The sequence below is a fragment of the Myxine glutinosa genome, chromosome 10 (assembly GCF_964187855.1).
Source record: "Myxine glutinosa chromosome 10, kmMyxGlut1.1, whole genome shotgun sequence".
NCBI classification, from domain to species: Eukaryota; Metazoa; Chordata; class Myxini; order Myxiniformes; family Myxinidae; genus Myxine; species Myxine glutinosa.
Window position 1 is genome coordinate 97,220,062 of NC_136270.1, and position 15,680 is coordinate 97,235,741.

Genomic DNA, 15,680 nt, shown 5'->3' on the forward strand with positions numbered 1-15,680 from the left:
GAGAAAGAGGTGAGAAATGGGGCGGCAAAGTTACAAGGGGGAATAGAAGATCTGACAGAGGAGGTGGAACAGCTGACAGAGGGACAAAAAGAACTAGTGGAGCAGGTTCAAAAGAACACTGTGGTACTAGGAGGGTTAAAGGCGACACAAAAAGAAATTAAAAACGAATTAATAGCGACACAGAGGCAATGTCAGATGGTACGTGAGGAACTGACAATGAGGGTGGACGAGGTGACAGAGATAATGGAGACAAAGGACCGGCAGGTGAGGATGCACATAGAGACGGTCACGGTAGCCTTAGAGGACGAACTTGAGGAGACGCACCGAGAAATAAAAGAGGTGAAGCGAAAATTAGAGGAAGTGGAAGAAGGGGTGAGTGAAATTAAGAAGGGACGGACAGAAACTAAAAGAGAAATCCAGGAGGAGGTGATGGAATATGTGCAAGGTCGGTGCTCAACTCATGATGTGATGCTCACTAACCAAATAAAGAGTTTGCAGGTGGCAAAGGAGGTGCGACGACGAGGTACGGAGGTGAGTGGCAATGTATATGATGTGAGGAAAGCTTCAGTCGGCTTGGGGATTGGTTTGGATCCGGGTGTTCGAAGAGGTGCGTTGGTGAAGTGTGCAACAGGTCTGGTGTGCGAAAAAAGGTGTGCGAGAATGTCCGACCATGGGGTGTGTGAGGAAAAAGTGCACGCCGAGGAGTGAGTGTGCCGTCAAGAGTGAGTTGGTCGAAGCGCGTGTGCAAGGGGGTACATGGACGCGCGGTGTGGTGAGTGTTACAGAGGAAGTAACGAAAGAGTGTGCGCAAGAGGATGCGCGAGAAAGGTGTGTAACGGACGGGTGCATGGGGAAAGCGCATGCTGTCAAGAGTAAGGGAGAATGCACACCTGTGGTGAGTGTTACAAAGGATGTAACGGGAGAGGATGCGCGAGAAAGGTGTGTAACGGACAGGTACATGAGGAAAGAGTGTGCTGTCGAGAGTAAGGGTGAGTGCGCGACCGAGAGTGGAGGTGAGAGTAGTGAGAGTGGCACGGAGCGTGAGTTAGATGTGACAGGTGAGCGAGGATGTACACCTGGAATGGAAGGATGCACACCTGGAATGGTAGAGCGTGAGTGGGAATGCATGCTGGAATTGGTAGTGAGGCACGTGGTTGGGTGTGCGAGTGACAGCACACCTGTGATTGTCACAGAGGAGGTGACCGAGGAAGGGGCGCGAAGAGGTGTGTTGGTGAGGTGTGCGAGCGACGAATGTGTGCCAAGGTGTTCGGTGGTCAGGTGTGTGACCAAGTCGGTGAGCGGAATGAGTGTACCTGGGTGTGTAAGGAAAGGTACGAGGAGCAAGGGAACAGCTGGAGGTATGAGCAAGAAAGGGGTAGCGTATGCGCGTAAGCATCCAGGTGAGGCATCGACGGTAACCAGGTTAGAGGTTAGAACGACTTATAGCCGAATCGGGCCCTCGGTGCGCGTCGGGCAGCTTCGCGTGCCGCGAGGACCAGCGGGGATCCGAACCACGGCGGTTTCGAAAGAACCGCCGTACGCGATCCACGCTGTGCCTCGCTTGGAACGGCCGCGTCCGGGCTCCACTAGGCGGAGCGGGCAGCCCGATAGGAAGGGTCGTCATGGCGACCACTGTCTATTGAGACGTGCCGGCAGGTCGAGATCGGGACATTGGATGGCTCCACGCCGAGGTGGTGCGTGGGATCTCGGCCCGGGTAAGCCCCCGTCCCTGCACCGAGTACCGGACGCATCCAGCCGCCAGCACAAAAGAACCCGCGTTCATGGCTCGGCTGTACGAAGCCGAGCTTTAGAAGGGAATTGGCGCACCGAGAGGATGTAATAAGTAGACGGGTGATGAGGATAGTGTTTTGGCCCCGAAATTAGAAAAAAGCAAAATTTGATGATGGCAGAGTGATTGGCAGAATTTTTGATTGGTTGGATTTAGGTGTGCAAAATTGATAGTAGGACCTCCCCGATGTGGAGGGATGGCAAATCCACCATCCCTCACGGTGGGGGCAAATGCGCTATAGTTTATGGGGTGTATGGCAGTGAAAATTAACCCGGGTGGGTTAGGTTATATTGTAGGGATCTAGCGAAGATGACATTAGGTAACGTTAAGTTTAGTTAGTGACTGATACCTGTAGTGGGGACGCAGGTAGTTTAGTGTGGATGATAATGACGTGGGAGCGCAATAGTTTAAAGGGACGACTGGGAAGCAAGTTTCAGAGGGGAGTAGTTAGCTGAGATGATGCCGTGTGTGTGAGGATTGAACAGGTGTGATTGCACAGGTGTGCAACTGAACAGGTGTATGGAGCAGTGTATGAGGGAGTAGTGGTGATTGCGTGTTGTGTTGACCAAATGGTCCAGGAAGAGGAGGAGGGTGCAGGTGGCACCAGGTAGGATTGCACAGGTGTGCAACGACAGGTGAATGAAGGACAGGTGTATGGAATAAATGGTATGGAGTATAGGAATGGATGGTCGTGGAGTGAGTATGGTGGAAATTGTGGAGTGGAGTGGATGGTGCGAAGGTGTGAATGGGGGAAGAGTGGACCCCCATCACGGATACCCGGGGCGGGTAGAGTAAATTTTGAAGTAGAGCGATTGTGGAGACGAATTTGGTATAGGGGAAATATGGGGAAGAAGTGACAGTAGTGACGAATTTGTAAATGTGTAGATTTTTGTACATATGGGGTAAGGGCAAGGGTAGGGTAGGTGACAGGGGGGTGACGTACGGTAGGGACGAGCTTTCTCACTTCGCCCTCCGTACGCATTTCGCCTTGCATTGCCTTATTGATGTGTACCCTTGTGACCTTACCCCTCGCTCAATTGTCTTTCCCCTTTTGTCTCCCACATGACCTGTGCGCCACTGGGTGCCGAGGGGAGCGTGCGTGGGTCGGCCATTGTGCGCCCGAAATTCCCAGAACCAGCTGTCTGCATCGATGCACCACATTATGGACCACATGTCTGGGGCCGAGCACCACTTATGGACCCCATGGGTTGGGGCATGGCCCCTCTGCTGGAACCGGCCATGAGGGCCCGAAATCTTGCTGGCGGACCTTGGCCACAGGGCACCGATGCCCCACAGGTGAACCACACTAGTCGGCCCTGTGGGCTATAAATAAAATAAAATAAAAAGGACACATTGGGTGCATTTTTCAGTTCAAATAGGCCGCCAGTAAGAAAATGAAGGAAAAGACAACAACTGGAAGAAATAATAATAACCAGCAGAGGGAGCCGAAGAGCAAGAGATCACCTGCAGGGTTAGGGGTTGTTGATTTTATTTTGATTGAACACTGATGAACTATGGTGACTGCACCGATTGGTGCTTGAGGGTGCTTGTATTGGTGCGTTTTTGGGTGCTTTCATGGTGCGTCGATGCAGAGCAGACTGTCTCCCCCCCAGAAAGAACAATTACAGGTCCTGGGTTAGTTTTGTAAATAAAAATAGCGTCATTGTAAATAATGCTTCCCACCGTCAGTGTATAGTTTGAAGACCATTCCGCAATTCGGTTAACTGTGGGCGTAAGTCTGTTAGGCAGGGTGCAATGGAGCAGCGGGACACATTTATTTATGTTTAAAAAAAAACTGTCGCACTCAGGGTCAGGTTAAAAGTAGAGGGAACTACACCTACGTGTCACACTAAAAATAAAAGTTGTAGGCCCGGGACGTGCCTAAGAGGAGGAGGGTGCAGTGTTGCGGAGATGAGGACTGTATTTTTTTGATTGTGTGCTGTACTATTATTATTATTGTTTATTCTGCGCCCCCCTACCTCCGGAGCTGTGTAAAGGTGAAAGGGCATCCCATAATTAGTCCACAAGCATACACGTCAGCCAAGTAATAGAATACCCCTGTTGATAGTTATCTCTTATTCTGTGTTCTAGGGTAAGGCTGTGTCTCCCATTAATTGAAGTACTCCATTGCACCAGTGAAAGAGAATAGATCCCCTTTCCTTCCCATCCCCAAAATCTCCATTTCCTTTTACATCCCCTTCCGTCATTGCCGGGCCTCGATTGCCGAATTACCTCCCCTCCAATAACCGCCATTGAACATGTGCTCGAATCGGAGAAGAAAGGCGTGCCCGCCCGTCGTCATAAAGGGCGGAGCCAGAGGGTCGCGCGACCAACCAGGGCCGAGGTGAGCACCCCGATGGGCGTGTCCAAAAGGCCGGCGGCTTAATCGCCGGAGGCGCTATAAAAGGCGCGCACGCAAGAAGCAAGTGAGTTGGTCGTGGAGAGAGTCGTGAGGAGTCAGTCAGTGGAGTCGGTGGTCAGTTGGTTGCGTTGGTTGCGGTGAGGAGTCGGTGGTAAAGAGTGAGTGGACCAAGAATGAGTTGAGGGTTTGGACCAGACGAGTCGGACAAGGCCTGGCAAAGCACGCGACGTCCACAGCCGCCACAACAGCAGCTCGGGGGCCTGAACGGCGGTTTGGAGCAGGACCGTAAAGGAACGGCGGCTGCTAAATGCGCCGGTTGAGCTGCAGGACCCCTTTGGACCTCCCTCTCCCTCCAGCCATCCACCTCCTGCCTTTCCATCCTTCTTGTGTACGTGAGTTTGTTCTGTTTGTTCTGTCCTGGGTTAATTAAGCTGGTATAAGTTAATATTTGCACTGTGTCACCTGCGTCTTATGTGTTGTAAATAAACCTTGATTGCCCCTTTTTGCTTGTGTAAATAATAAATCCCATTACTCGTCTGTACGTCTTCTCGTTTTATTCCTTCTTCTTCTTCACATCCGTGTCGCCTTTGTCTTTTCCCTATTGACTAGCTGCGGTGCGATCCGGCCAACGTTTGGGTGAAATCGGGTTCTAAGCGGGGAGTAACTGTTCGGACGCGGTAATACCAAACCGCTCAGTAAAATAACATCTAAAACCGCGTCTGCAACAATATATATATATATATATATATATATATATATATATATATATATATATATATATATATATATATATATATATATATATATATATATATATATATATACAGTCACGTGAAAAAGTAAGTACACCCCATGTAAAGTTTTGACTTTTTCAACATACTTCAACATACAGCTATTTGATCTTCATTTCAACAATATTGACAGATAAAGGTGATATAATATAACAAATATCATGAAACATTTTTATTTTGTAGTCCATTGTATAATTTAAATAAACATAAATGCAAATTTCGCATGTGGAAAAAGTAAGTACACCCTTGGCTCTAATAGGTGGTATTAACCCCTTTGGCAGAAACAACCTCAAGTAGGCTTCTTATAACTGTCTCTGACATTGACTGGGAGAAATGTTTGCCCACTCCTCCATGCAGAATTCTTCCAGCTGTGTGATGTTTGAGGGGTTTCTTGCATGCACAACTCGTTTCAAATCCCCCCACAACATCTCGATGGGATTTAGATCCGGGCTTTGACTCGGCCATTCAAGAACCCTCCATTTCTTTCTTTTCAGCCATCCATTGGTGGATTTACTGGTATGTTTAGGGTCATTGTCATGTTGCAAGGTCCACCTTCGGTTGAGCTTCAACTTTCTGACAGATGGCCTCACATTATCCTCAAGCACCCTCTGGTACAATGAAGAATTCATAGTGGATTATATGATGGTGAGCTGCCCAGGTCCTGATGCAGCAAAGCTGCCCCAAACCATAATATTTCCACCACCATGCTTTGCAGTTGGTGTCAGGTTCTTGTGGTCAAATGCTGTCTTTGGTTTTTGCCAAACATGTCTTGTGGTACTGTGGCGAAATAGCTCTACCTTTGACTCATCTGTCCAGATCACATTGTTCCAGAAGTGCTGGTCGTTGCCTAGGTGTTCATTGGCAAACTTTAGTCTTGCCCTGATGTTCTTTCTGGACAGCAAAGGTTTCCTCCTGGCACACCTCCCATGTAGATCTAATTTGTGCAGCCTCTTTTTAATGGTAGACTCATGCACTTTGACATCAACAGTGGCAAGAGCTACCTGTAGGTCCCGTGATGACATTCTGGGGTTCTTAGAGACTTCTTTAAGCATCTTGCGGTCTGCTCTCGGGCTGAACTTGCTGGGGCGGCCTGGCCTGAACAAGTTGGCAGTTGTTTGGAATCTTCTCCACTTGTGGATGATCTTCCGGACAGTCGAATGATTGATTTCAAATTGTTTGGAGATCTTTTTAAATCCCTTCCCAGACTCGTAGGCATCTATAACCTTCTTTCTGAAGGCTTCAGAGAGCTCTTTTGATCTCGGCATGGTGACGCTGCACACTTCAACAACAAAGAGCAAACCAAACTAAATGTCTGAGGTTTAAATAACACAGGTTCCTCCAAGATCCTCTCCAACGATGTTCTAATCATTTGCACCTGAGCTGGTGCACCTGATTCTAAATTTAAAGTATTTGAAGTAGTGATAAATGTAGGGGTGTACTTACTTTTTCCACATGCAAAATTTTCATTTATGTTTATTTAAATTATACAATGGACTACAAAATATAAATGTTTCATGATATTTGTTATATTATATCACCTTTATCCATCAATATTGTTGAAATGAAGATCAAATAGCTGTATGTTGAAATATGTTGAAAAAGTCTAAACTTTACATGGGGTGTACTTAATTTTTCACATAACTGTACATACTAGCTTGGCTCGGCTCGCTACGCTCGCCTAACCACGTGTCATTACAGAGGAAATGGGCTTGTTTTAGCTGAGGATAATGCATGTACCTGAATTGCTGTGTTGTCATGATTTACACCAATCATAGTACAAACAATTATTTTGCACAAATTTATTTGTAGTGTTTGTGATATTGCATTTATATAAGCAATTTATGTTGAATATTTAGGTTGAAAAAATAATAATAATAATAATAATAATAACCCTCAGCACATATATACGGGAGGGATAGGTGCAGACTGGAAGTTTGGGATGATTACATCTCACCACCACAAAATTAAAAACACCTCACCACCATATTATTCAAAACACCTCACCACCACCTAATTCAAAACACCTCACAACCAGGTAATTCAAAACACCTCACCACCACGTAATTCAACACAACTCACCACCACATTATTCAAAACACCTCACCACCATGTAATTCAAAACACCTCACCACCAGGTAATAAAAAAACACCTCACCACCACATAATTCAAAACACCTCACCACCACATAATTCAAAACACCTCACCACCAGGTAATTAAAACACCTCACCATCACGTAATTCAAAACACCTCAGCACCACGTAATTAAAACACCTCACCACCACGTAATTCAAAACATCTCACCACCAAGCAATTAAAACACCTCACCACCACGTAATTCAGAACACCCAAGGCACCACATAATTCAAAACACCTCACCATCACGTAATTCAAAACACCTCACCACCATGTAATTAAAACACCTCACCATCACATAATTAAAATATCTCACCATCACATAATTCAAAACACCTCACCACCACGTAATTAAAACATCTCACCATCACGTAATTCAAAACACCTCACCACCATGTAATTAAAACACCTCACCATCACGTAATTAAAACACCTCACCACCACATAATTAAAATATCTCACCATCACGTAATTCAAAACACCTCACCACCACGAAATTAAAACACCCCACCACCACGTAATTCAAAACATCTCACCACCATGTAATTAAAACACCTCACCACCATGTAATTCAAAACACCTCACCACCATGTAATTCAGAACACCTCAGCACCATGTAATTCAGAACACCTCAGCACCATGTAATTCAGAACACCTCAGCACCATGTAATTCAAAACACCTCACCACCACATGATTAAAACACCTCACCACCATGTAATTCAAAACACCTCACCACCAGGTAATTCAAAACACCTCACCACTATGTAATCCAAAACACCTTACCACCACATGATTAAAACACCTCACCACCAGGTAATTCAAAACACCTCACCACCATGTAATTAAAACACCTCACCACCACATAATTCAAAACACCTCACAGCCATGTTATTAAAAACACTTCACAATCACGGAAACAAAAGTTTGAGGGAGTAGTTCAGTGACAACACAGACACTGCCCAGATATGTTGATATATAGATCGATGACTGCACCTGAGTTGCTGTTTTGTCATGGTTTGCACTAATCATTATACAAACAATTATTTTGCACAAATGTATTTCTAATATACATGATATTACATTTTTATAAACAATTTAACTTGAGATTTAAGTTGAAAATGTCCACCCCCCCCCCCCCCCCCTCCCTCTCCCCACCCCAAAAACAAACAAACAAAAAAAACATTTTTTTCCCCAAAACAATACCCACAGGCATGACCAAAAGGATGTGGACACCCAAACATCACACATCTTATTCCAAATTAATGGACACTAATATGGAATTGGTCCCCCCTTTGCTGCTATAACAGCCTCCACTCTTCTGGGAAGGCTTTCCACTAGATCAGCGGTTCTTAACCTGGGGGTCGTGACGTACGTGCATGCGTGAACAAAATACTGTGTGTGGTATGTACCTTTGTTACGTTCCGAAAAATGGGCTCAACAAATTGATATGTTATTTATGACCCCTTCGTGACTCCCAGAAAACCCGAAACGACCCCCAGGTTAAGAACCGCTGCACGAGATGTTGGAACATTGCTGCAGGGATTTGCTTCCATTCAGCCAAAAGAGCATAAGTGAGGTCAGGCACTGATGTTGGGTGATTAGGCCTGGCTCACAGTCGGCGTTCCAATTAATCCCAAAGGTGTTCGATGGGGTTGAGGTCAGGTCAGGTTGAGGTCAGGTTGAGGTCAAGTTCTTCCACACCGATCTCGAAAAACCATTTCTGTATGGACTTTGCTTTGTGCACGGGGGCATTGTCATGCTGAAACAGGAAAGGGCCTTCCCCAAACTGTTGCCACAAAGTTGGAAGCACACAATCATCTAGAATGTCATTGTATGCTGTGGCATTAAGATTTCCCTTCACTGGAACTAAGGGACCGAGCCCAAACCATGAAAAACAGCCTAAGACCATTCGTCCTCCTCCACCAAACTTTACAGTTGGCACTATGCATTCAGGCAGGTAGTGTTCTCATGGCATCTGCCAAACCCAGATTCATCCGTCGGACTGCCAGATGGTGATGCGTGATTCATCACTCCAGGGAACGCTTTTCCACTGCTCCAGAGTCCAATGGTGGCGACCTTTACACCACTCCAGCCGACACTTGGCATTGCGCAATGCGCATGGTGATATTACATTTGTGTGCGGCTGCTTGGCCATGGAAACCCATTTCATGAAGCTCCCGACGAACAGTTGTTGTGCTGACGTTGCTTCCAGAGGCAGTTTGGAGCTCTTCGGTAGTGAGCGTTGCAACCAAAGACAGACGATTTTTACGTGCTACGTGCTTCAGCACTTGGCGGTCCCATCTGTGAGCTTGTGTGGCCTACCACTTTGCGGCTGAGCTGTTGTTGCTCCTAGATGTTTCCACTTCACAATAACAGCACTTAGAGTTGACTGGGTCAACTCTAGCAGGGTAGAAATTTGACGAACTGACTTTTTTTTCCCCTTCCAAAGGAAACTGACTTTTTCCTTGTTGGAAACGTGGCATCCTATGCCATGTTGAAAGTCACTGAGCTCTTCAGTACGGCCCATTCGACTGCCAATGTTTGTCTATGGAGATTGTATGGCTGTGTGCTTGATTATATATACCTGTCAGCAATGGGTGTGGCTGAAACAGCCGAATTCACTAATTAAAAGGAGTTTCCGCATACTTTAGATCATGTGGTGTATTTATATTTATATGTACAAATAAGAAAAAGAACGGGTTGTTGGAGGGTATTCGGAAAGATGAGAAAAAGAGGTAAAGACTGGCGAGGCAGGGAAAGGAAAGTAATTTGGAAGGAAGATTACAAGAATGAATTGGAGTGCACAGGAAAGAGAGGCATGGGTGGGCACGGGATGGAGGCGAGGTTTAAATCGAGTTTTTTTTTTTACTACATGCATCATATGCAGATCACTGTGAAGGAAAAATATGCTATTATCTTTATTTGTTTTGAATGGAGACTGAATCTGCATTGAAGTGGACAACAGTTAAAACGAGCAAATAAATAATAGAAGTACAAGGTGCACTGGGACGTTTCACCTGTCAGGTGATACAATTAAAACAGGCATTGCTGAGAATAAAAATCTATTAAATGTCGATGCTCACCTGTAAGTACATTACATTTCTGAGGGTATTACTGTGATATATGCTTGGCCTGGTGAAAAGGAGTAAAATGGAAAGCAAAGCATGATAGATGGAGTGTGAAACATGTCACAACCTGTGTTTGTTGTTCTTCACGTTCTCTCATCCTCTCCCTGTCTCTGCTTGCGAATTTTGGGATGACTGCAGTGGATGCCACTGTTGGGGTCTCCTCATGTGGATGAGTGGGTTGTGGTGGGGTCGGTACATTAGGCTGGGCATCATCAATACGGTGAGTCCGGGAGTCGACATGCCCTTGCTCATCCACGCAGAACTGGCTTACCAGCTTAGATTCCAGAGCTGTATAAAAGAACAATAAGGAAACCACTTTGCTTCAACTCGTGGCAAGAATGCAACAATCATCCTATATAATTTGAGACGTGTCTATTTGTGTGTTTGTTTGTTTGTGCTTGTTTTTGACTTATATAAAAAATAAATAAAAAACACCTTTAGAGGCCATTTTTCCCCGCAAAGCGGAGGTTGGCCTTTTTCGGGAACCGTGGTTGTTGTTGGTTTTTTTGGTCCCCTTTTTGAAGCAATGTTTTACGGCCGGATGCCCTTCCTGACGCCAACCCTTTTTGCCGCCTTTAACGACAAACAGGGAATTACCAGTGAACTGGTACTCAATTTGCCGACCTCGGAAGGATGACAGGCTGAGTCAACCCCCCTGGCGTTAATTCAGCGATCGACCAGGATTCGAACCCAGGATCCTAGGATCCTAAGACGGCACCCTAGCCGCTAGCCCAACACCAGGGTTTGTTTTTTGACTTGTATGCACTCCTGAAATGCTTGACACAATGCTGCTGTTGTTGTTGGTGGTGGTGGTGGTGTTGTTGTATAGCCCTGGTCAGTTCTCTCAAACAAGCCCACATCACGGAGATAGCTGACTGATCTAGTAGGAGCACCCCAGATATCCCCTATATCCACGATGGTGTACTCCACTTTCACAAAGATAGGGCCAGGACAGAGTGAGAGTGAGAGTGAGAGTGAGAGTGAGAGTGAGAGTGAGAGAGAGAGAGAGAGAGAGAGTGAGAGTGAGAATTAGAGTGTGAGAGAGAGAGAGAGAGAGAGAGAGAGAGAGAGAGAGAGAGAGAGAGAGAGAGAGAGAGAGACACACACAAGAGAGAGACACAAGAGGGAAAGGGCCGGTCCATGGGGATTGATTGGAACTCGGACCATGAACGCGCTGCCCTGACGAATCCAGGTAGCAAGGAAGAATGGGGAAGATTTGGCCCCCGACTTGTGTTGGGGGGTAAAACCACCGTGAAGAGGCGTCCCCGATAGTTGTGGACTCTCCGGCCTTGCTCCCCCAGCTCTCTCTGGGCTCTGTCCCCCAAATATTCCTACAGGTCGCACAAGATCTGCCTGCAACCCTACTATGGTTAAACTGCCAAAATCAAGACTCTCTGCTCACCTTCACTCCTTCATTCCTCTTTTCTCCCGCCTCTGGAACAAACTCCCTCACTCTCTTCAATCCCACTCCTCCCTCCAGCTCTTTAAAACAGCTGTTCACCACCATCTCTTATCTTCCCCAATCCAAAACCTTGACATTTTCTACCCCGCTAATTTCACCCCAAATACACTTTTTTGAAAAACCAACTTCTTTCCTGGAAGTCCTTGGTGTCCTTGCGTTTTATACCTATCCTGCCTCCCCCCAAGCCCTCTCCCTCCCACACATCTCCCGATGTCCCTGCTCTCAAATGTTGTTTGTGTGCTTCCTCCCCTCTCCCCATCTTGTCTACCGCTCCCCTTTTTATATACTTTGTTTGCTTGTTTGTTTGATTTGTTTGTTTGATAAATGTTAGCTCTTTCACGAGCCTCGATTCTGTATACAAAGAAAAAGAAAAAAAAGAAAAGAAAAAAACACAATGTGATGAAAAGTGGTGGTTGTCGTCGATGTGTGTACGGGAATATTTTAGGAGATAAAAGAATTCCTAGTCCCGGGGGTTCAGAGTGGGGGAACGACCCCAATCCTCTGTTTGCAAATATTATGGCCTAGCGCCGCTCCTGGAGTCGGAGGGCGGGGTATTACAATTTACAACTATTATTAAAATATGCCAATTCTGGGGCAAGTAACCCATCTGTAAGAGCGGGTTCTTTGCTACTGTGAAAGATTAATCTGCACCAGCAAAGCAGTTCCTGGTACTCTTTTGGATGTGAGCAAGTGTGCTTAGATACTATATCATTCGGCAATTCTACATATGCAATGGCAGTTGCCAATTTCAGTTCAAAATGTACCACAAAATAATGGAGTGTGGCGGACACGAAAGCACTGACGTGGTGACATCACCCCGCACACCAAGTGGGGATGGGCCACGCCAGGGAGAGAGGCGTGGCCTCACGATATACACGGGGCGCGCAGCCCTGAGCAGCTTAGTGCTGCAGTTTGAGTACTTTCAATAAAGACTCTTTTATGAACCGCGTTGTCCGCTTGCTCTTTGCGTAAGCATTAGCGCGCGCAACATCGCGCTTCATATGGTGACCTCGACGTTGGATCTGCCGTAGCGATCCTTCCGAACACGACGCCATTGCAATGGCAAACGACAAGGCAATGTCGATTAAACTTCCCGAATTTTGGGAGGCCCAGGCCGAAGTCTGGTTCGTCCAAGCCGAAGCCCAATTTCAGCTTCGGCGCCTCACCGGCGACGACACGCGCTACTGCCACGTCGTCGCCTCCCTCGGGCCCGGCACGGCCGCTCGAGTTGTGTCCGTCCTTTGCCACCCACCGGACGGCCACAAGTACGAGGCACTCAAGCGGCTACTCCTAGCCACGTTCGGCCTCACAGACGACGCACGGGCCGACCGCCTCCTGGATCTCCCCGAGCTCGGCGACACGCGCCCGTCGGTCCGAATGGACCATATGCTGTCACTGTTGGGCGACGAAGCCCCCGGTTCTCTATTCCGAGCACTTTTCCGTCGCCAACTTCCAGCGCAGGTTCGCCTCGCGTTGGCCGGGACCGGGCTAACGGAACCCCGAGCATTGGCCGCCGCGGCAGACAGGTACTTCGCGGCTTCGGATACGTGGGCGAGAGTCGGTGCGGCCGTCACGGACCTCGAGGCTGATGCTGCTGATGCTGCTGATGATGCTGATCCACAGCATCAGCTTACACAGCATACGCAGCATGCTGATACGCCCCTCGTGACCGCCGCCACGAAAACCGCCACCGCGGGGAAAACCGGCAACTCCACCGGCCTGGCGGAGCCAGCCACACTCCTCCAGCTCCACCACCTGGTGCTGGTTCCACGCCAAGTTTGGCCACGAGGCTCGGCAATGTCATCCGCCATGCTCCTTCAACAGGTCGGGAAACGCCCGGGCCGGCGCTCAATAGTGGCGATGAGCGCCGGCCGTTCGAGCAGCCTGCTGTTCATAACGGACACCTTATCTGGGCGCCGTTACCTGTGCGACATGGGAGCGCAGGTGAGTGTCGTTCCCGCCGGTACGTCAGACAAGCACGCCGCGGGCGGGGGCCCCGCGCTGCTTGCGGCGAACGGGACGCCCATCCGTACGTACGGAAAACGCTGCCTCTCTCTGCGGTTCGGAGGGCAGGTTTTCCGATGGACGTTCATCACTGCCGACGTGCCCATGGCACTGCTTGGCACAGACTTCCTGTGCGCTAATGGGCTCCTGGTCGACGTAAAGCACAGACGTCTTGTCCAGGCCGAGACGTTCAGCTCGCTCGCTTGTGCGCTGCCCAGCTCGTCGAGCAGCTCAACGAGCGGCTTGCCAAGCGGCTTGCCGAACGGTTCGGTTCCGGCCACGTTGGTCTGTACGCTTCCGGCAGCGGACGCATTCACCCGCCTCCTCGCCGGCTTCCCGGCCCTCACGCGGCCCACCTTCTCGGCGGGGGCCGTCAAGCACTGGGTGGCCCATCACATCCCCACCGTCGGGCCACCGGTCTACGCCCGGGCACGCCGCCTCGAGCCGACGAAGCTGGCGGTGGCAAAAGCGGGGTTCGCTACCCTGGAGCGACTCGGCATCGTTCGGCGCTCAGAGAGCGCTTGGGCGTCGCCGCTGCACATCGTGCCGAAGCCCGGCGAGGGATGGCGACTGTGCGGGGACTATCGCCGTCTCAATGACGCCACCACTCCCGACCGCTACCCCGTCCCCCACATTCAGGAGTTTTCCGCCCGTTTGGCGGGCATGTCCTTCTTCTCGAAGGTGGACCTCATACGCGGCTACCATCAGGTCCCCGTCAGGCCGGAGGACGTCCCGAAGACGGCGGTCATCACGCCATTCGGACTCTTCGAGTTCCTGCGGATGCCCTTCGGTCTGAAGAATGCGGCTCAGGCGTTCCAGCGACTGATGGACAGCGTCCTGCGCGACTTGGATTTTGTCTACGTCTACCTGGATGATATCCTCGTCTCCAGCGCGTCCCGCGAAGAGCACCTACGCCACCTCCGCACGCTCTTCGAACGCCTGGGCCAGCATGGCCTGATTGTGAACCCCGCAAAGTGCCGGTTCGGCGCCGCCATAATCGATTTTCTGGGGCACCGTGTCACCAGGCACGGAGCCGTCTCCCTGCCGGCCAAGGTGGAGGCGGTGAAGGGGTTTCCGCGCCCCCGCACGATCAGAGGGCTGCAGGAGTTCCTGGGCATGGTGAACTTTTACCATCGGTTCCTGCCCCGTATCGCCCAGCTCCTGCGCCCCCTGCACGAAGCTCTCCGAGGTAAGCCGGGCAAAGGCGACGTTACCTGGACCGAGCAGATGGACACGGCGTTCACGGGCGCGAAGCTTGCCTTGGCTAACGCCACCATGCTCGCGCACCCGGCGCCCGATGCACCGATCACCCTCACCACCGACGCCTCGGACTACGCGGTGGGCGCGGTGCACGAGCAATGGGTGCGTGGAGCTTGGCAACCGCTGGCGTTCTTCAGCCGGCAGCTTTGCCCGCCCGAACGCCGTTACAGTACCTTCGACCGCGAGTTGCTCGGGCTTCACTTGGCGATCAGGCACTTCCGCCATCTGCTCGAGGGCCGTGCGTTCACGGCCTTCGTCGACCACAAGCCGCTGATCTTCGCGATGGGCAAGGTCACCGAGCCGTGGTCGGCCCGGCAGCAGCGTCACCTCTCGGCCGTGTCCGAGTACACGACGGACATCCGGCACGTCGCGGGGAAGGACAACCCGGTGGCGGATTGCCTTTCCCGGGCCGTCGCCCACGCAGTCCACCTCGGCATCGACTATGCCCGGATGGCAGCGGACCAGGCCGCTGACCCCGACGTCCAGGCCTTGCGGACCGCCGTCACGGGCCTCCGCGTCACTGAGGTGCCGTTCGATGGCGTGGGCGCGGCCCTCTTGTGCGACGTCTCCCTCGGGCGTCCTCGCCCCATCGTGCCCGCGGGCTGGCAGCGCCAGGTGTTTGACGCCATCCACGGCCTGTCCCACCCGGGCGCGAGGGCCTCCCAAAGGTTGATCGCCGACAAGTTCGTCTGGCATGGCCTCCGGAAGGCCGTCCGCGGCCGGGCCAGGACGTGCCTCGCGTGCCAGC

At 50.0% G+C, this 15,680-nt stretch overlaps 1 protein-coding gene across 1 annotated transcript in view; it reads right to left on the reverse strand.

Moving 5' to 3' along the window:
• LOC137433398 (uncharacterized) overlaps positions 1–15,680 on the reverse strand; it is a 320,088-nt gene that overhangs the window by 43,705 nt on the left and 260,703 nt on the right. The window contains exon 35 of the mRNA XM_078785923.1: positions 10,274–10,494. Within this exon, the coding sequence (XP_078642049.1) occupies positions 10,274–10,494 (221 nt within the window). The remainder of the gene's footprint in view (positions 1–10,273; positions 10,495–15,680) is intronic.